Source organism: Aythya marila (assembly GCF_965140915.1).
Source record: "Aythya marila genome assembly, chromosome: 18".
Classification (NCBI taxonomy): domain Eukaryota; kingdom Metazoa; phylum Chordata; class Aves; order Anseriformes; family Anatidae; genus Aythya; species Aythya marila.
In genome coordinates this window covers 9,075,420-9,096,204 of record NC_139059.1, presented here as the reverse complement: position 1 = coordinate 9,096,204, position 20,785 = coordinate 9,075,420, and the positions used below count along the sequence as shown (strand labels likewise).

Below are 20,785 nucleotides of genomic sequence, written 5' to 3'. Positions count from 1 at the left end.
ACCATGCCTAGATCAGACAAATCAATCAAAAAAACCTGCATATTTGTGCAGGACAGCTGCCTGCAGCCCCCTGTTATGTCCCATCCTGGCACGCAGGATCCAGCCTCCATCACTGGAACCTGCTCCCGTTGTTCAGCAGAACTGCAGTAGGTGAGACCTGGCTGATGCCAACGCTGCCAGCCCCAGACACAAGGCAGAGCTGGCAGGCAGAGGCAGCACAGACCCACAGCAGGTTCAGGGGCACAGGAACACAACAGGGCCCTGCAGGATGAAGACAGGGTTCAACTTGTCCTTAACCCAAAGGGCCCTTTTCCCACAAGGCAGCAGGAGCCACAGCTGCTGCCCCAGCTACTTCCCAACACTGAAATAAATAAATATAGAAAGCCCAAGTCAGTATTTGTGACTCCTAATTAACTATATCACCAGAAATTAGCAACACAGCATGAGCTCAGAGTGACTGAGCAGTCACACAGCCGAGGGCTGAGATGGCTCCCATCTCATGTCAGCCCCTGGAGAACCCCACAAGTCAGGCCTGGAAGAACCAAAGGCAGCAGGAAAAAAAAAAAAAGTTTTATTCTTCATCAGAAAATAAAAGTTTCAGGAGGAATGAGATGACAAAAGCTGCTTTGCTTTTACTGAGGCCCCAGGGAAACGGGGCCAGTTATGAAACCCGCCCGGGATTTAGCGGGCAGCTGCTGGGAAACCCAAATTGAATGGAGAAAGAAATTAGGATGGAGAATTAGTGACAGAAGAGGAGCTTTCCCTGCTCTACACCCAAAGCACCTGTAGCACTTGCTCCTTCTTGCCACCTCGTTGCACAGCTGGAGCTGTGGGCACATCACCCCTGGGACTGGGGGGTCTGCCTGGGGCTCAGGCCCTGCCCAGGGCAGCTCCCACCTCATCCCCCAACAGCACAGCCTTTGGGATTTGCCATGGGTGACTTGGTCCCAGCTCCCGTGGTCTTTAACACCACGTGCTGTAGACATGCTAGGTACATTTAGTTTCATTTATATCTAAGTTGTGACCTGCAGGATGGGGCTGCTTCGTCACACGCCTTATTTGTGCTGCTGTAGAGCTGCAGCTCTGCTACACCAGCACCACTGGGTGCTGAATGCACAAGACCCAGTCCTGCAATCCTGCCCCTGGGCGCCCAGCACCTCCCGAGGTGTCTGCATTCACCCTGAGGAAGCATTCAGCCTCTGGGCTGAGACATCCAGTTTATGTACTTGCTTGTATGGGGGCTGGATGTCTTGTTGCTACTTCTAGTTCTCCATTAAAAGCCAACGGTGACCTTTGGTGCCCCTAAGCAAGGGCATCTCGGGAAGGTCTGTCTGGAGACTAATGAAGATGGAAAGTTTTCCATGCGCAGCAGAAGGGAGAGGTTTCATTAAGAACAAGGCAAACCATTCCCCAAGCAAGAGCAGCTACCAAAGGAAATCATTCAAAGTTACCTCCCATCACACACAACTTAATTAAACGAGGATCCTTCCTCCAAGGCATGATCAGATTTCTGGAGCCATGCTGAGAGGAGAAACGAGCTGCCTGCAGCCCCGTGGGGCTGTTTGCAGGTCACATTGCCAGTGCCAGAGGCAGCCCCTCCATTTCCTCGCAAACGGGCCTCAAGAGCTGTGCCTCCCTGAAGGCTTCCCATCAGGGAATGAGGCCACAGCCCATCACCCCACCTGCACCCCTGCCCACGGGCCCAGACCTGGCGTTCCCCCAGCTTTAGGGCAAGCACAGAGGGAGCAGGACTTTAGGTGGCTGTTACCTTGCTCACCGGATCCCATCTCCGAGCCCCGCTGTCTCCTCAAGTTTGCAGCAGGAGATCCACTTAACCCACACACCTCTCACCTCCATTTCCTAAGAAACCACATTAGCTTCTTTTATCAGGTCTTTAAGCCCCGTGCTCCATCTCTGTCTGCTCCACCAGACAAACCCACTGGCAGCTTTTCCGTCTGCAGACGTGTCATTTAAATGGAATTATGCCAGCATTGGGGTTCGTGCTGTTCCTGTTCTGTAGACATGCTTTGGAAGTGGATGCAAACTGATCTAATATCCAATTCTGCCTTTCCCCAGATCTGTTGGTACAGCTCCCTTGGCTTCGGTGCAACTGAAGAGCTGGGTGCAACTGAAAGCAGGATCTAGCGTAGGACACTGCGGAGTTATTAGTGGTGCATGAATAATCTGGAGAAAATGCCCTTTTAATGCCAGCAGTGATAAAAGTGCAAGAGTGGAGCCAGCAGAAGTATTTCTCTGTATGAGGCACAGCCTGCTTTCGACCCACTGCTTCCAATAAGCTCAGAGAACGGCCTCCAGACACCAGAGACCACAGAGGCTGAGGCCTCACCCCCAGCACACCCCAGCCAGTGGCAAGAGGACAGACAGACAGACAGCCCTGGGGAGCAGCAGCCCCATAACTTGGGCCCTGCAGCCCCACAGTGCCAACAAGGAGCCCATTCCCTGCATCTTGGGGTAGGCAATGCCCCTTCTCAGCTGACTGCCCTAATGAGTATCACCTCATCAGCCAAACAAGGCACTTGGGATGGCATGAATTGGTTTAACCAACCATCAGGAGACATTTTCCCCTTTGGGGCAGAAGCCATTAGCAGACCACACAGTATTTTCCAGCTTGTATTGGTCTGATTATATCCCTCAGACAGGCTTTCATTGTGCTATCCCCCCCAGGATTAAAGTACTTTTTGCTATCTGGGAAAGTACTTACGGTGTAATTAAGTCACCCGGCCCTTCGTTTGATAAGGACTAAGCAGACTGTGTTCTCACATTCCCTCCCTGCATGGCATTTCCTTCTAATGCTTTCCAAGTTTTCAGCATCCTTTTAAAGCCCTGTGTGGATGAATTTAGCATCTCTGGCCTTGCCCCTGCCTGAAGCAGGAAGGAATCACCTCCTGCCCTTGCACCCTGCCTGTAGCCATTCCTCCTGCCCACCTGGGAGCTGACAGCAGCACGAAACCATCCCCACCCCACGCGCTGCCACCCCCTTGCAGGCACCACGCTGCACCTATTTGACAGCAGAGCTGGACAAAGCCATATCAACTCACTGCAGGCACCCTGTTACAGCATCACACAACAGAAGGGTTTCTATATCCAGCATTAACCTCTGGAAGCACAGGTACAATCAGAGGGCTTTCACCTCACCTGTTCCCACACCAGACCCTGCTGCATGCTGCTGGGATTACTGCTAACCAGCAGAATGTGCTCCCTCCTGATGCTGCTCCCCGCACACAGGGCAGCGTGCTAGCAGGTACTGCAGAGCCTGCTCAGGGAGAGGCAGAGATGGACTCTCATTTTAGGAGCACGCGGAGGAAAAAGAGTTTCTCCACGTATTAGGATAAAGTTACGTTTGGCTCAAGTTGATGCTGCACAGCCATTTCTGCTGGAACAGCTTCTTGCAGAAATCTCCCCATGGCTACAGCTACTCACAGACCTCAGGAACAGTTTGAACCCCCCTAAAAGAAGGAAAATTAAGCTTTTAGGAGGAAGAAACATTTCCATTCACGCCAGCAGCATTGCTCTTATTTCCGAGACTGAGTACTATGTACAAAGATTACCTCCCATCCTGTCCCCCAAAGTTCAGGACAAGAACATCTTTTAGCTTTTAAAGCCTCAGAGGTGGACATTTGTAGTGCCAGTCCTCGGTGCTCTCAACTAAAATAAATGGGATTAAATGGTGTTAATTTAACTTAGTTGCACACTGATGTGAACTACTCTGAAGCTATATGTGAGGCAGAACATGTCCCAGGTGTCTGGGGACCAGCAGAGGGACACGGTCCTTGCGTGAACACTAAGTGGTGCTTCCTGATGCACAGCAGCACACGAGCCAGGGAGCAGCTGGCACAGGAGCTGAGAAGCCACTCCAGGATCAAAGGAGGCTGCAGAGGGCTCATTCCCAGCCTGTCTGCTACAGCCCATTGCTGATGATGCACACCGAACCCTTCGCACTGGTTACAGAAATATATAGGTACTCTTTCTTTAAGACATCTTACAGCTACAGCTGCTTGAGGGAAGCTGAAGCACCCCTCCTGAGGTTTGGTGGCTGCAATAAGCACTGGGGAACAAGCACTGCCCTCCCAGCTCCAGATCACAGCCACCTGCCAACTGCTCTTGCGAAGCCCCATGCCACCAGGATGACCAGCAGCAGCTCTCAGGCTGCAAACCACCCCCAAAAAGCAGCCAGGAGCTCCCCCAAGCCACCCCCACCCTCAGACAAGCACACAGCTGTCCTCAGCACAGGAGCAGGCTCTCACCTTATTTTACAGCAGCTCTATAGGTATAGGGAGCAGCTTGGTGATTTGAAGGACTTACGGGACAGTCCTTGCACACAGAGCAGGACCTGCTGCATGCAGGACTCCTCTGGGTGCCCCAGGGCTGCTGCACACGGAGGCAGACCCTGTAACACCTCCAGCGAGTGCTCATGTCTGCTGCCAATATATTTTTAGGTGACTAAGACACCTTTGTTCAACAAAGTGAAAATTGCTTTATCTTGCAGCATAAAGCCTCGTCAAAGAGTAAAAAGCAGGTAACTGGCTTGACATGGTGACCCCAAACCCATGCGTGACAGGCAGCAAAATAACAGCCCTTGGGCACTGAGTGTTTTTTCCACTTACAGGGCACTTTCAGTGCAGGACCGTACTACTTCTGTAAACCTGCCTTTAGCCCAAATGGAATCCAATCACAGAAGATACCACAGACACAAAGTTCTGACTAAAAGTTCGAAACAGTCACAAAGTGCCCTTGGTGTGGGCTCAGAAAGCTGCGATCAGCTTTGAATGCTAGAACCACTGCGTGCTCAGGAAACGGCCTCAAGTCGAGGTCAGTCCTGGGCGAGGGTGGCAAGAAGCCAGCTGCAGACTGACATCTGCTGAAGGTCCCCAAGGGACCCACAAGAAGCAGGACAGCTGGGATCAAGTACCCCCTGTGGGATGCTCAGGGTATCCCAGCAGCACTCCCCAGGCTCCCAGTTCCCATCCCAAAGCCCTACAGCCAGGAGGAGGGAGCCCAAAGAGGACCTCGAAGGGGCTGCAAGTGTCACACTGCTGCCAGCCCCCCCCCAGAGCTCGAGGGATGCTCAGGAGCAAGAGCTGGGTACCCAACGGCAGGCAGCAGCACAGAAACAGGCTGATGGGAAGGGAGGCATCAGGCAACGCAGCCAGTGAGGCAAAGATGCTTATTAATCTGAAAACTGTCACAGGGATCCTCATGGCACCTTCCTCCTGAGAGCAGAGCATGGCAGGCTCTCCAACCCACCTCATTAGTGCTTTGCCAGCCACAGTGGGCCGGCTTTCAGAAACGCATCCCAGTTATCAGAGTCCAAAACAATCCCAACCAAGCCTGCTTCCCACTCCACAGTGTGTGTTGTGCCCACTGCCAGCTGGAGACTCATCCCTTCCCACCCCAGCACCACGCTGCCTTTCCCACAAGCAAAGAAAAGCAGCATCACCCTTTTCAGCCTCGCCAACGGAACAAATCAGCACACAGCAGTGCTATAATTGAGGCCATCTGCACCAGACATCAAGGTGTAGATGAACTTACGTGTTCATGGGGCTGATTTATTTGTAGGAGCTGTTAAAATATCTTCATTATCCCAACCTCTTGATGTTGCACATTAATAAAACTCAAGAGCCCAGATGAGCACGCTTTGTTAGTGCTCCAACTAATCAATGCAAAAACCTTGGAAACACAGGCAGCAGCACAGAGGAGAGTTGAGTGGTCTCAGGGTGCTGATACCAGCACTGAGCAGCCCTTCACCCTTCCTTAGCACCTTCACACCCACTGCTCCAACCCTCTGCACAAGGCTGAGCCTGTAACCACAAGCAGCACAGCACAGGTTGCTCATCCCATTTGATTTAAAGCCTGAGGTGCCCAGAACAGGGAAGGAAGAGCCTGGAGCTTCACAAGCTAAGACAACACCACAGAGCAGACCCTCACCTCCCAGTTCCTTGCCTTACCCAGTCCAAAGACCCACTGGGAGTCCTGACTCAGTCTCTGGTCTCTGACTCCAAGGCAGGTCCCCACCAGGCAGCTCCTTCCACGGAAAGCCCCACAAGCAGCAGGCTTTTGAGTGCTTCTCCAGACCAAAGCCCAGTGAAGACATTTCAAAGCACCAGGTGAACGCAAATGCCTCAGAAGGAAGTTATGAAACCTGAGCAAGAAGCGTGACCCAGAGCCTTGAACTCAGAGCAGCAAGGCTCCTGCACCCCACGGCAGGCAGTGTTCGATGTCAGTCTGCTCAAGTGACCTGCAGGATGCCAAGGCAAATTGGGGAAACAAGAACAGCTCCAGCCATCCTTGCCAGATGGAAGTAATTCCACACTTCCCCCAGCCTAGTGCAGTACATCACTGAAGACAGACAGACTCTGGTTATTTTAACTGATCTGTCTGGAGTTGGTCCATGGTTCCCCGGCTTTTCACATGTAATTAGCAATGCACAGGTTTCGGTAAGTGATTTCAAACATGCTTAGAGAACCAGCAGCTCTAGAAATTCATGCAGTGATTACTGAAAGCCTGGATTCAGGTCGTTACCTGGGACTTTCGTTAGCTCACTGCGTACCACAGCCCACGCAGCGAGGCTATGATCAGTTTTCCTGTTGCAGAGCCCCATCAGTGGAGACACAGCCTACAGGTGGTCACACCAAGACAATTCCTACAGCAAATTTATCAGACAGGAGAAAGTGAAATTTAAGCTCCTCCAGCCCTCAGCCATCAGAAGGCAGCAGTAGCAGCCAGTGAACCACAGCACACACACTGGTTATGCAGAAGCATTAACCACTTAATCCCCAAAGTTCAGTTCTCAACAAGTTTAAAACCTTGCCCTTACACCTCCTCAGTCCAGTCCTTTAGCCCAGAAACCTACCTCAGAAATGACCTTTTTGGCCAAGAGTCTCTTGCCAACACCCCACCCGAGCTCCCAGTGGTATCACACCACAGGAACCATCCCCAGCATCACAAGCACCCCACAGCAGCAAGGACAAGCTGCAACACCTGGCCTCGTTATCTTCCCATATGAAACCAAACACTTCCCTGTATATTTAAGATCTGCCAAACCCAATTTTAAATGATTGCCAAATGCTCCTTTTTTATATTCTACAGTAAATAGTTCAAGTTGTCAATATAATGCCCTGAAAACTAGGAGTTGAGATATTAGTCACTAAAATATAATTAAGTGTAAGACAATTGTATGCTGAACAACTGCTAACGAGCGATAACAGGGCTGTTGAGCAGTGATGATATGAGCTATCTCAGAGTTGAGCAATTTTGATAGTATAACACGTATTACAACATACACAAGAATTCAAGCACTTACAATCTTAGAGTTAGCATCCTTATCTGCCCCAAATTACACACAAGCCTCTTGGTATTAGGCCACGCTCCACAGGGTGCAATGAAGTCAAGGCAGACAGCCGCATTACCCACCTCAGACACCACTTTCCAATCATTGCCATTTGTTGGTGAACAGCTGAAGTCTGAGCCACAAACAGTTGAGGCACAGCTGGTTTCTGCAAGTTACTAAATTGCTTCCAAAAACCATGCCAAGAGTTGCAGGATTTATTAAATTTAGAGATTAACACAGGTAGCAGTACCTGGCAGAGCTGTTTAGCTCAGGCACGCAGCACAGTTCCCACCTGGCTGTGCCTTACACATTGCATGAAACATAAAAAACAATCCCAAGTCCCTGTTTTTTTTTTTTAGAAGATAAGAAAACAAAACCACTATAAGCTTATTTACACCAAGCTCATCCAAGTGTTAACCACAAGGAAGTTGTAATTATAGGGACTATACAAACATGACCTGGACACAACAAATAAATTGAATTAAAAGAGCTCAAAAAGGCTCAAAAGGACAGAAAAAGGTCAAAACCCTTCTCTTGCACTTCAGCTCTGCTCTCCCTAGAGTCCTGGGGTAAGCAGCAGACAGGAGAGCTGGGAGCAAGCTGCCCCATTCAGAAGGCACAGTCCCCCCGTTCCTAGCCCCAGCAGTCTGCTTACACTCCATCATTTCAACTTTATTCCCCTCAAGAATAAAAGAAGCAGGCAAAGCCTGCACAGCTTACCTGCTCTGAGAACCCACACGCTCAGGATGCTGTGCTGGTGAATTCAGTGCTGCATCTCTCCAGCCAGCCCCAGCATGTGCCCCTTGGGGCAAGGGCAGTCCTCCACAGGAGAGCAAAGAGCAGCCGTAGCACCAGCCTCCCCTGCAGCTCCTCCACGGCCACGTATTGCTCAGATGATGAAGGCTGGGTCCTGCTCTGCTCCTGGTGCCATGCTCTTAAGTTCTTCCTTCTTGGCAGCACCCAGGCTCACAGTCCTGCAGCCATCCTTACTGCAGCCCTCGGTGCCCCTGAGCAGAGCGGTCACCTCCAAGGCTGGGCTCTGCCACCCCTCAGCTCAGTGAGACTTCCATTGCTATTTCAGCTCAAATAAGAACACTTTGCATCCATCCATCATTTCACAAGATGATCTTCTTGTGCCACAAAGAATTACTACAAAGAGCCCAGAACAATCCCCATAATAGCTTTTCAGGTTTCCTACCGTGCATAGCTACTCTGAAGAAGAGTCAACAAGAACCTACTCAGAGCAAGAAAAAAAAACAAAAACAAAAAACCCTAAACTTTATAAATAAACATTACAGGCAGAGTCTCAAGGCAATCATAAAAAAAAAAAAAAAAAAAAAAGTAAAAAAAAACGTAAAAAGTTCACATCAAAAAACCCTCTTTAAACATAGGGAGAAAAAAAAAAAAAAAAGCACCCACTAAGCTTCCATCTCACCCTCTATTTGTAAGTGAGGAGAAGACAGTACAGCCCCACTGGGGCCACTCATACCCAGCAGATGAGACCCAGTCAATTAGGGCTGATTAACAGGCTTCAGCTGGGGAGAACATGAGTCCCACCAGGGACAAGGCGCTGTTGGTGCCTCTGTGAGGAACAGGACCCCTCTGCAACAGCTAAAATCCTGGTATTGAAAAGAAATGTAAACTGAGATTAGTCTTGACGTTTCTGGGTCTTGTAATCACAGTGGGTGACAAAAGCAAATTCTGGATCAGAGCCTTCCTCGGAACAATTTAAACCTCTCTATTTTAAGGAAAGACTGAGCTAAACAAAGGGGTGACAGCCCATAAATTGAAAGCAGCGGTATGTGGTGTTCTGGGATTATGCTAAAATCAAGCAGTCCGAGTATCCTCCAAAATGCTTATTTTTGTAAATTGGAGAGAAAAAACGTAATTGCTGCACAGGCTGCTGCCCCGTGAGCCATCCTGAGTCCTCGTCCCTCATGGCATGTCCCTGCGTGCTGCACGGAGGCACTGCTGGCCAGCGTCGGTGACCCCCTTGCAGGACTAAGGGCCGGTTCGCTAGGAGGAAATAAGTGGGCAGGAAGTGAAAATTAAACCAGTCAGTGGAAAACAGAGAGGAATGGTTTTCACATTCGTCTGCCTACGTTGGCATTTTGTCAAAGGACTATTACGGGGAAACTGCACTGGGAACCAGGGACTTCAGTGGGGGAAAAAGCTGCATTTTTCCTTCTTGAGGATAGCTGAGTCTCACGAGCTATCCCACAGCAACAAGAGACGGATTTGAGGTGAAACTTGAACTTTTGGTGCGTTTCCCTGTCAGGTCAGTTGATGCCTCCCTAAGCAGCAAATCCAGCCTCGTCAGCAGTGAGGTGAGGCCGCAGCACACTGAGGCTTCTCGTTTTCCATCCCAGCCGGACCACGGCACGCTCAGCACAGCCCTGCTGCGATGGCACCGTGCCGGCCTCCGCCTGAGGCTGAACCAGAAGAAACAGTGACATCTGCTGAAGAGAGAAGCCTCCTTCCCCAGCACCGCGCCTGCTTCTCCTGCCCGGCTGAGCCCTGCACTGCTGCACCTGGAACCATGGCGGGGAGGTGGAAACGCTCAGCAAATCTTTCAGATTTGAAACGAATCCATGGGCGAGAGGAGCTGTGAGGTCAGGAGGTTGGCCATGGTTTCAGTGTTGCTGTTTTTCCCCGTGTTGGTTGAATTTGAAAACCCTTGGAAAGAAACACTTGCGAGCAGGCTGGGTGCTGCTGCTGGCTTCCTCAGGTCGTGTTTCACATCCGACCGCTTGCGATGGCTGCAAATCCCAGGGATTAAAATCCCTGCTGGCCACGTGGACATCAGTGGTGCAGTCCTGGGGCTGAATCCTGAATTTTGGGGTGAGCTGTGGGCTGTATCTGGGTTGTGGGCACCAACACCTTGACTCTGGACTGGCTGTGATGCTCCCATGCTCTGCATCTGCTGGGATAACCTGCCTCAGTGGAAGTGCTGGAGAGCTGGTGCTTGAGACCCCCACCCCAAAGCAGGGTTTTTCTGGGGGGATAACAACAACACTCACATCATTTTTAGGAGGGAACTTTGTGAGGATGCTGGGCCCCGATGAGCGTTCGTGAACAGCTGGTGAGGGACCTCTCCTCAGGGCTGCACCCTGCCAGACAGGGCTGGTTCTGGGGGCTTCCAGTCAGTTCAGGAATGTTCCAGTCAGTTCTAGAGGCTTCCAGTCAGTTCTGGAGGGTTCCAGTCAGTTCCTGGGGTTTTCAGTTCAGGAATGTTCCAGTCAGTTCTGGAACGTTCTGATGGTTCTGGAGGGTTCCGGTCAGTTCAGGAATGTTCCAGTCAGTTCTGGAGGGTTCCAGTCAGTTCTGGAACATTCTGATGGTTCTGGAGGGTTCCAGACAGTTCCAGAATGTTCTAGGTGGTTCCACAGCACCCCAGGGGCTCAAGAGGAGCCCAGTCCAGAGCAGGTTCCCCACTTGGGGCTGATCCTGACAGAAAAGGGGGTGTGGGATGGGGGTGTTGATTTCTCTATTTTTCTCACTCTCCAAACTTGCTTTAATTGGCAAGGAAATACAATTAATTTATCACCAGCTGAGGCACCTTGCCCATGACGGTCACTGGTTGGCAATCTCCCTGCCCTTAACGCAACCCAGGAGTTTTTCACCTCGTTTTCTGCCCTGTCCCATTGGGAGAGAGAGGTGAGCAGCTCCACGAGGCGCCCAGCTGTGTGGCGGGGGTGATGCGGGGTGCATGGCCCCCAGCACGTGCTGCAGCGTGACCATGGGGCACGGCCTGGGGCTCACGGCCTCTGTGACACAATTTCTGTGCACAACTTGGTACAGAGCACAAAACACTCCTGTATCCACACTCAGCATGTACATAGCACACGGCTTCAGCGCGTTGCTTCAGCGCAGAGCCCAAGGCATGCTCTGGTGCACGGCGTGCGGGGCGCTGCTCGGGGCACAACTTGGGACGCGGCTCAGTGCACAGCCCCACCACACAGCTCCCGTGCGAGGCGTGCCACAAAGCCCAACGCACAGTAAAGTGCACGGTTTTAGTGTATGGCTTTAGTTTATGGCTCTAGTGCATGGTTTTGGTGTATGGCTTCGGTGCATGGCTCTGGTGCCCGCCGCTCCGCCAGGGGCCGCTGCCCGCTCCCCTCCTCTCCCCTCCCCTGTGCCGGGCGCCGCTTCCCGCCTGGTGCCCATGGAGCCGGGCGGCTCGCGGAGCCTGAGGTACGGGGCGGGCCGGGCCCTGAAGGGGGAGCTGCGGGTAAGGGACCCCCCCGGGGCACCCCCTCAGCGCCCCCCGCTCTCTCCCCGCAGCGAGGCGGAGCTACCGGAGGCCCGCGGGCGGAGCGGGGCCCCCCGGTACCGCGGCGGCCCGAAGGAGGCCGCGCCCGACGGCTCGGAGGAGCAGGCGGAGAGGCTGCGGCTCTGCCGGGACGAGCAGTGGCGGTGGCTGGCCGAGGAGCGTGTGGAGCGCCTGTGAGTCCGTCTGTGTCCGTCTGTCTGTCTGACCGCTCTTTCTGAGGAGAAATGTCTCCTCATCTCCCACCCGAACCTCCCCTGGCACAACTGGAGGCTGTTCCCTCTGGTCCTGTCGCGGTTATCACCTAGGCTACGTGTCTCCAGCAGGCTGCTGCAGCCTGTGGACAGGTGCCTGTGGTGCTGGCTGAAGACATTCTGAACTCCTTGGTGATGATAACACCTCCCCGTGGTACCCTCAGATCCAGAGGACGATGCCTTTCTCAGGCTTTACCCTGTAAAAATGCCACCTGAAGCTTTGCTACCTTTTGACGCCCTCCTGAGCTTGTTGCGTTGCTAAACCAGGGGTTGATTGTGGTTGATTGTAGAACACGCAGATAATAAAGAACCCTAATCTTTAACCTTCACAGGGGGAATCTGGTGAAAGCTGAGTGGAAGCCAGAAAAGGGCATTGTGGAGCTGCAGTCCCCTGCGGTGAGTCTGCTGCAGAGCGTACTCAGTACCTTCGTTTCCTGCTGGCAACTGCAGGCTCCTTATTTTGCTTTTTGAAGTGAGAGGGAGACTGGCTGTCAGCAGAGAGCAGACAAAGCCCATCACGGATTTGTGCTTCTGTTCTAGGGGAAGTTCTGGCACACCATGGGGTTCTCAGAGCGTGGCAAACAGTGCCTGCTGCCCGAGGAGGCTCTGTACCTGCTGGAGTGTGTAAGTAGACTACCCGTGCTTGGGCTTTTCCTGGGTGACTGAAGGAGCTCTAGAAGCTGAACATTTACTCCCCTTTAGACTGAAGTCAGTTAGCATGCGTTGATTGCTGCTGCAGTTTGAGCAGATGATAAACATCTAGTTCTCGTGAAATTGCCTGTTTGCTGATGGAGGTGCTGGTCTCCAGGCCAGGGGTTTGCACGTTGTACTCTAAGGCAGTCTCTGTGCTGTTGATAGTGTGTGTTGGTTGGATCAGTGCTGAATTTATCCAGATGGTATTGTCTTTAACCCGCTCCTGCATCAAATATGATGGCAGAGACTAGGAGGGTGTTTGGGTGATCTGAATTTCTGTTCCTAAAGCAGTAAGTCTGCTTTTTTGTCAGAAGCATAGGGAGCATGTTCACAAAGTTGTCAACTGAGATTTCTTTCTTTCTTTCTCTGAGGGTGGTGAAAGACAGATGCTGATATATCAGTTATTTTACCAAAGTCTGCCCTGGTCTGGGAAAACTCGGTGTTCTGGGAATTTCTGAAAACCAGATCAAACCATTATCTGTGGTTGGCAGGAGTTAATTGGAATAAAAGATATGACACTCAGAAATCCTTTTCCTCAGAACTGGTATACTGTTAATTAGGACATCGGGGACTGGTCAGTACCTTCTCTGTCCTAAGTTGACTTCCTCCCTTATCTAGGGTGTCATGCATATTTCTGCAAGAACAGGGTTCACAAGTTCATTAACACAGTTTCTCTGTTCTTCTCTAATAAGCTGATGGGAATTAGGGGAACTTTATCCAGCTTGTTAGGGCCACGTACCCGGTATAAATGCCTGTGTTCATGAAAAGCCATGAATGTCCACGACTACAAGTGGAACAGCAAAGTCCTGTGCAGTTCTGATTGTCTGTACAAACGTTAAGTTATCCTTTGGATGTCCAGCAGAATAAATGCTGCTATGGCAGCTGCTGTCTGTGTATCAAGAAAGCCTTTATGAAGTAAGCACAGAACAGCCTTGTGTAAGGGCTGGCGGTATGCAGTGTCTTTTTGTTGAAAAAAATCATATCCTCATTGTGATATATAGCCCTCTGCATCCTTTTAGAATGAAGAATTTCCCACATTAAAATTCTGGACTCTTCCATCCTCCTCTGCGAAGCTTGCTGGCATGGGAAGAGATGATATTAGCAGCCAGTGCTGTACATGCTTTTCATTTGATCTGAGATCCTTGGCGTTGCTGCTTGGCACCTCTTCCCTAGTACACACGACAAAGATATTTAAATGTAGCACAAGGGAGTGAGACCAAGTTACTTTCAGTGCTACTCTCTTTGCAGAAATGCTGGTTGGATTTCTTTACTGTAGAGACACTTTTTTTTCTCTCCACAGCTGTTATCAGAGGCACAGATGCACCAATCTAAAGGGGAGCTTTTTTTCCCCCTCAGCAAAACTTAATTAGATTATGGGCATCTAATGATATCCATTAAATCCTAATTGCAAATGCAGGGGGTTTTGCCTCTGGCAATTTGACAAGCAATAGATCATAAACAAATTGACAGCAATAAAATAGTTCAGTCAGTTGCTGAGTGCAGAATCCATCCCCACAAAAGACCAGTTAGATGCCTTCAGCCTGTCCCCCTGGAGAGGTGTGTTCCTAGTGCCTGGGCTTTTTTTTCCCTCTTTTGTGGGGAGGCATGGATATGACGTGAAGGAGGGTGCTGAGTCCAGCTGTCAAGGCCAGTGGGAAGAGACCACTGTGACCTTTCGTAGATTTGTTCCCTGGGGTTCTCTAAATGTCACTTTTTGTCCTGCAGGGCTCTGTTCAGCTCTTTTACAGGAATCTGCCCTTGTCGATCCAAGAAGCCTATGAGATGCTGCTAACCCAGGAGGAGATGAGCCTGTCCCATTACCAGGTGTGTTGGGAGGATGAAAGCAGGGAGCCCAGCCGCTGCCACGCGGCCTCTTCTAGGGGCTAAGGGCAGGGAAGGGAAGGGAAAGGAACGGGGGGCATTCTGAGGCTTTTCCCCATTCATCTTTTCCCAGATGATTGGTTCCTGTTTCCCTACCTTTTCTTCGGGTCCTAACTGTGGGGGTTTTTCACTCTTCCCGTGCCACACGGTGTTTACCCAGTTGCAGCAGGACTGAAGTAAATTAACCTTCTTTGCTTTCCTTTGCTCCAAGGTTTTCAGCCACTTGAAGCAACTGGGTTATATTGTACTGAGATTCAACCCCAGGTAACCAGCTTTTCCTTTCCGCGCTGCTTTCTCCTTTCTGAAGATCCCGAGCAGCCCTGTGCCCCCTACATGGCTCAGTAGAGAAGAGGACTCTGACCCTGCATTCCACCTCTTGGGAGAATTAAAGGCTAAAAGTGGCGCTCTACCCTTCCTTGCTCCTCCCTCTTGAGGAGGAGACTGAGGACATGCAATGGGGCATGAATTGAGGACTGTCTTGGTCCTGCTTGTGGATTTCCTGTGCCTGGAAGAAAAGGTTTTTGCTGCTGTGTTCTGGGGGCTGAGCAGAAGGGTAGTTTTGCTACCCTGCGCTGCTCTCAGTCTCTGTGGTGGTGTCTCCTTGCAGTACTGTCCCGTCCCCCTACGAGAGGCAGCTGAACCTGGAAAGTCACTGCAAGAGCTCAGGGAAACACGAGCGCAAAAGGAGGAGGAGTTCCAGCCCTGGGTAAGGATGTGGCCCAGAGCCTTTTGCCATGCTCTCCCGGCCCTGCTGGCTCAGGATCAGTCACTTTGCTACAGCCTCTTCAGCCCTTCGTGCTGTGGGTGCCCTCCCCAGGCACTGCAGTGCTCTTCCTGAGCTCCTTGCGGCGTGCTCTTGGCACATCTGCACTTCCTGCGGGTCTAATGGGGGCAAGCGGCCACCAGGCTTCCCAGCTGCAGCGATGAGATGCCAAAATAGAAGGGGAGAGAGATCTGTGCAGAAGAAAAGTGGCAGATGTCTTCTCTTGTCCTTTTTTAGAGGGAGCACAAGACTCCACAGTGCCCATCGTGCACTTTCATCCTCTTAACGTAGCTTGCTAGGCCTGCACAGCAGAGAGCGTAGATGGATCCCGGTCCTTGCACATGGCCTCTAGAAGTTGCCAAAATGCAGACCAGCTGACATAATTACTAATTTTGATCTTATAATTAGGAGTTTCCAGTAGGTGGCGTCCTCCTTTAAGAAACAAGGAGGAAGAAACAGGTCTGCAACTCCAGTCCTCCTCTTACCGAGGAAATTGGTGCCCAAGGAGCTCTGAAGTTTTAGGAACTGGGAGATAAAACTGCTGCTTTCAGAGCTGCCTCATCTTTCCTGGGAGCCAGGGACTGCGTGCCACACCAGAGTGCTGTCAGACAGGTTTCTGCCAAGCATGTGCTGGTGTCTGAACCCTGCTCAGTTTGGCTGACGTCCATCGTGGTTGCATGGAGGTGTTTGGGTCAGTAGCTGGGGTGTGGAAGCTGCGGGCGGGTAGAGAACATGTGTCTGCTGGGACTGGGACTCTGCGGGGCACTGAAGGCAAGCCTCGTGCAGGGCTGCTGAGACACCTACGCTACCTTTGGCGTTCCCTGCTTGGTTTTGGCCTGCTTTTTTTTTTTCCTTCTGCAAGCAGGACCCTCCTTTCAGCCAAGAGGTTCTTGTCAAGGGTTTACAGGCCTGGCTGTGGGCTCCTGCCACCCTTCCTTCAGGCACAGCAGACTGCTTTCTTCCTGTCTGTTCTTCCTTTCTTCCAGACTGCTCTCTTCCATTGGGGGAGGCAGGATTTAAAGAGAATTATGTCCCACCACAAACCCTCCCTGTCTTTTATGCTGCTGCTTCTGTCCTTAGGTCGCTTGAGAAGAAACATAAAGTGTCTGAGGACCTTCCAGAAGCTGAAGGGACCCCCAAAAAAGCTGGAGATGACTGTGGAGATCCCAGCTGCCTTCCCTTGGATGAAAAGCCCTTGTCAGAGCAGCCAAAGGAATTGGATGCTGGCAATGGAGAGGAGCAGTCGAGCCCAGTTCCTCTTGACACAGGACAAAAGAACTCCCGGAGTCCCTCCAGGAGCAGGGCTGGAGACCCCAAGGCAAGCAGCACTGGCACCCGTGCGCCACGCTGGGATTTTACCACCATCATCTTGCCAAACGTGGCCCCAGATCAGCCGTGCACACATCTGCCCTCGCCTGACAGCGGGCTTCTGCCAGAAAATGTGCCAGGGAGGGAAGTTGACGCGGCTTCCTGGTGTAAACGCATCAACCTAAAACAGGAGAAGCTGTCACGGAAGGAGAGGGAGCAGCTGGAGAGGGAAAGCAGGTACAAGAGCAGTGTCAATGCTGACAGGGAGGTGAGGTGCTGCTCCAGCTGGCAGGAGTACAAAGCCCTTTTGAAGCAGAGGAGCCAGCAGAGGGTTTGGAGACGACCGCCGCATCTCTGGGACCAGGCTGTCACCCCGCTTCTGCGGCCAGAGGAAGCGACTTCCACAGGTAGTGGCTGTGGGAACCTGCTGGGGACACACACACGCCCTGCCCCTGTTTATGCAACAGCCAAAGAGACGACTTGGGGAAGCTAAATGTCAGTTTAGGGGCAGTGCCTTGAGAAGGAAAACCTCATTACAAGGCCTGGGCAAAGCAGGCCCAGAGGAGCCCAGCCACGGATGGGGGGGAGAGAAGAAAGCTTGTCCTCCTGCCTTTCTGTCTCTTTCTATAGCCCACTCAAGTGCCAGGATAAACAGGGCCTCAGGAGGTCTCCTAATCCGTTCCCCATGTCCTGCTGTACTGCAATCCCTCCTGCTAGGCTGTTAGGCATGTGAAATCGGGTCCAGCAAGATTGCAAAGCAGTTGCAGGGTGTTCTGGGCTGTGCGCTGGGAGGAGATGAGGAAGTTGAGGCCTTTGAAGTAGCCAGTGGTGACTGTGGTGCTGCCAGCCATTGTCGGAGGAGGAAGGCTCGTGGGTGGTGGTGGAGTGCTTGGAGTGCCCTGGGAGAGAAATAGCTGGTCTGATCCTTTCCTGTTCTTTCTCCCTCCAGCTGCGATCCTCCAGCAGATCAGCGTGCTGCAGCCCTCCCACATCCTGGATGGAGCCTCCCGGTTAGTAGCCAGCCAGCCAGCTCGTAGCTGTTCGGAACGGGGCTGTCTTGTGACCGTCCCTGTGTGTGAGGTCTGTGAGATTTGCGGCAGGAGCTTGGGAGTTGGGGGGCGTCCAGAATGTCCGGAGAATCCAGTGCTCTGCTCCGGGGTCCTGCAGATCTGGGTTGGGGCTCAGCTCTGCCTCATCCCTGGGATGTGCTGCTGACCCTGCTGCAGCGATGGTAAAGCCTGGGCCTTGGGAGTTTTAGTTCTGCTCTTGCCTTAAGGAGTCTGTGTGGTGTTTGCGTGCTGTCCCTGTAGGACAGAGCAGTGCTTTGCTTCTGTGTCTCTTAGTGGTACTTCTTCCAAAGGGTTGCAGGGAGAGGAGAGTGGCAGATGTGGGGCAGGGGCTGGCTCTGGTCTGGCTACAGAACATAGAAGGTCTGGAAAGAAACTGTAGCAGTCCCAGGGTCAGTCCCTTGAGGAGCGAAGCCTTTCACAGGGCCCAAACTAGCCAGGCTTCACAGCTTTTGTTCCTTCTTTCATCTGATTTATCTGCACCATACAGTGTTTCAATCCCATAAGTATGTGGATGTGTTCCCTCTTCTGTAGGCTGCAGGAGGACCCAGAGAGCTTGAAGATAAGCTTCAATGTGTACCAACCCGATGCTGTGGCCAAGTTTAAGAAGACAAACCCTGGGAAACCATACGTCAGGATGTGTGTTCAGAGGTAGGCACGGGTCTTATGCGGGGCTTTGAAGCACACAGTAAATCCTAATGATCTGTAAATGACCCAGGATCTTGTGAGCTTTACAGTTCATCAGAGTGCCTCCCTTAGGGTGGTCCTGCCCAGAAATGTTTCTTTTTTTTTTTTTTCTTCCTCTTTTGTTGGAGGTTGTGGCTCACAATTCCTCTAGCCCTTGCACTCAGCCCACGCTATTTGGTCATATGGTTGCTACTCCTGTCTGTGAGTATTACCGGAGTCAGGAATAAGAAGCCACAGCTGTATTTATGCAACACTCGTGAAACTCAGTTTTCACTGAGCTCAGTTTTGCAGGGACCTGTATGGCAGCTGAATCCTCAGCCAGTGCAGATCCCTGTGGATTTCTGCAGAGATGTACCTCCATGGAGCTCCCTACAGGCTCGGGGCTGTGGGTTTAGCATTTTTATCTTTGTAACTTTAAAATCAATACGAGCAGAGGATAGGTGTCCCCTTTCTTGCTGGCTCCAGAATCTGATACTTAAATTCTGTAGACAGGTACAAAGTTCAGTCCCTGCCTTTTCTAACTTTGATGTGCTAAAACCGTCCCTCCTTCCCTGGCTGCAGCTACAGCAGGCAGAGGAAGGTAATGCAGTTTGACAAAGGTCTGTGTCACGGGCAAGTAGGATGATTCTTGCTGCATAAATATTTCCATTTATGAGCAAACACTGCAGAATTGAAAAGAAGGGAAAAGCAGGTTGGGTGTCGATCCCAGCAACCAAAGATCTTCCAAGGTATTAAGATTGCATTGGATTGGCAGCTGGCCAGTAGCCCGGTGAGCCGCATCTAAGCAGCACGGTGTGGAGAGTTTTGCAGTTGCCTTTGCTTTTGGCAAAGGATTTGACAGCTCCCTGTTTCCAGCATGCAGCATGCTCTCGGGAGCTCTCAGTGTGCTCAGCAGCTTCCTGCTTTGATTGAAAGGGGCAGGGAGGTTTACAACCAGCTCCTAAGACCAGAAGGAGCTGTTGTGATTGCTGGCCAGGACAGCTTTGTTCTCAAAGCAAGAATATATAAACAAAGGCTATTTTTTCCCTCCGCAGCTTTGAGGAGCAGATCCCATCCCTTCGGGCTTTGAAGCAGGTTACATATCAGAGCGGGGACGTCCCGGTGGTCTTTGCACTGGTGGAATACGGAGATATTGCCTTCCACTCGCTGAAGGAATTCAAGCTGCCAGTTGATGTTAATCACAGCAGTTACTGATGTTTGCTGAAATGGGAAGAGCTTCACTCAGGGTTTGCTTTCTTGATTAATGAAATATTATGGGAAATAGAGCCTGTGATAACCACCTGGAACTTTGGGTAGTTGACCATTGTATTTGCTGCTCCAGGCTTCGCACCGTGGGGGATGGCTCTCGCATGACAACAAAATGTACTGCAGACAAGTGCGGGTGGCTTAACTGGGCTTTGTGGACTGGCGTACACACTGCTTGTTCCTGAAGGCACTGGTTCTCCAGCTTTATCATCTTCTGGAGCACCAGTCTGCCTTTCTCTGTCAGCTTTGGCTGACCTGTGTATCATTCGAAAGTACTTTAGCGGCGTAAATCCCTTGTCCTGTGCTAAGAGCCACTGTGGCTGGAGTCGCTGAGGTCAGTCAGGGACAGAATAAGCTGATCAGATCAGTGATGGTGTCCTGAGCCTCTGTCGTTCAGTCGCACCAACAGCTATCAGATCCCATTCTGATCTGAAAAAGTAAGAGCCATAAAATTCGTCCCCCTGAGTAAAGTTTCCAGGTACTGGAGAGCAGGATGCTGTGCGTTGCACATGGTTTCATCAGTCAGAGCACAGAAAGCCCCAAAGTATGGCAGATGCACCCAGCCTCCTGTTACAGCTGTGCTGAGGTGTATTTTAGCCATCACGCCAGATTGAAGTTATGTGCTGTTGGTGCACTGTTTGTGGTATCTCAGCAGCCTGGTGCTGCAGCCCCCTGTTTTAACCCCATGTCCTCTCTCCTGGCTGTGGATCCTCGTCTTTGTTTCTCAAGTGAGATCCCTGAGTAAAGACAGAAGATAAAAATGAGCCTTCCAGCCCTGTGGCTGTTGTGTTCCAAGCCAGGGGCATCGTTGTGTTCCAGGCCTTATCATGGGAGCCTTCTGCCAGGGTATCCAGGTACCAAATTTGCGTTAGCCTCTATGCAAAAGTGCCGGTGACAGGTGCCAGAAAGTCTGCTCAGCGGGTGCAAGCTTGCTGAGCACAGCTGCGTTCTGTGTCTGGGTTCTTCAGAAGTATAATAGCAACTGATTTAGATGCATTTTATGTGATAAATTTTTAGTTCTTTTTGGAGACAGGGAGAAGAAGGTTAAGCAATAAAGAAGCCTTTTCCAACAGTGGAAGCTCCTAAGTCTGGTTCTTAATTCCCCTAAAATGTAAGTAACTTTGCAGGGACTCTAGGAAGACTGATGGGACCCCAACAACACCATCTGGTGAACGCCTGCTCGTGGCCATAGAGCCGTGAGGCTGCATAACTCCGTCTGTGCTTGCATCCTGCCTTGTTCCATGGAGGGCAGCAGGACTCAGGGCCTGG

The 20,785-nt window shown here is 51.4% G+C and overlaps 1 protein-coding gene across 2 annotated transcripts; it reads left to right on the top strand.

Annotated features, from left to right (window-relative positions):
• Positions 1-10,780: 10,780 nt before the first annotated feature.
• On the top strand, positions 10,781-20,262 carry TSEN54 (tRNA splicing endonuclease subunit 54). Of its 2 annotated transcripts, XM_082774967.1 has the most exons (11): positions 10,781-11,542; positions 11,633-11,794; positions 12,205-12,268; positions 12,413-12,496; positions 14,291-14,389; positions 14,658-14,710; positions 15,054-15,152; positions 16,290-16,924; positions 17,467-17,527; positions 18,119-18,235; positions 19,306-20,262. In XM_082774967.1, exons 1-11 carry the CDS (start codon positions 11,382-11,384, stop codon positions 19,463-19,465), a joined length of 1,695 nt encoding a protein of 564 aa, XP_082631093.1. In that variant the 5' UTR covers positions 10,781-11,381; the 3' UTR covers positions 19,466-20,262. The 2 variants fall into 2 exon arrangements, with proteins under 2 accessions (XP_082631093.1, XP_082631092.1); XM_082774966.1 differs by having other exon boundaries at positions 10,781-11,794.
• Positions 20,263-20,785: the final 523 nt, after the last annotated feature.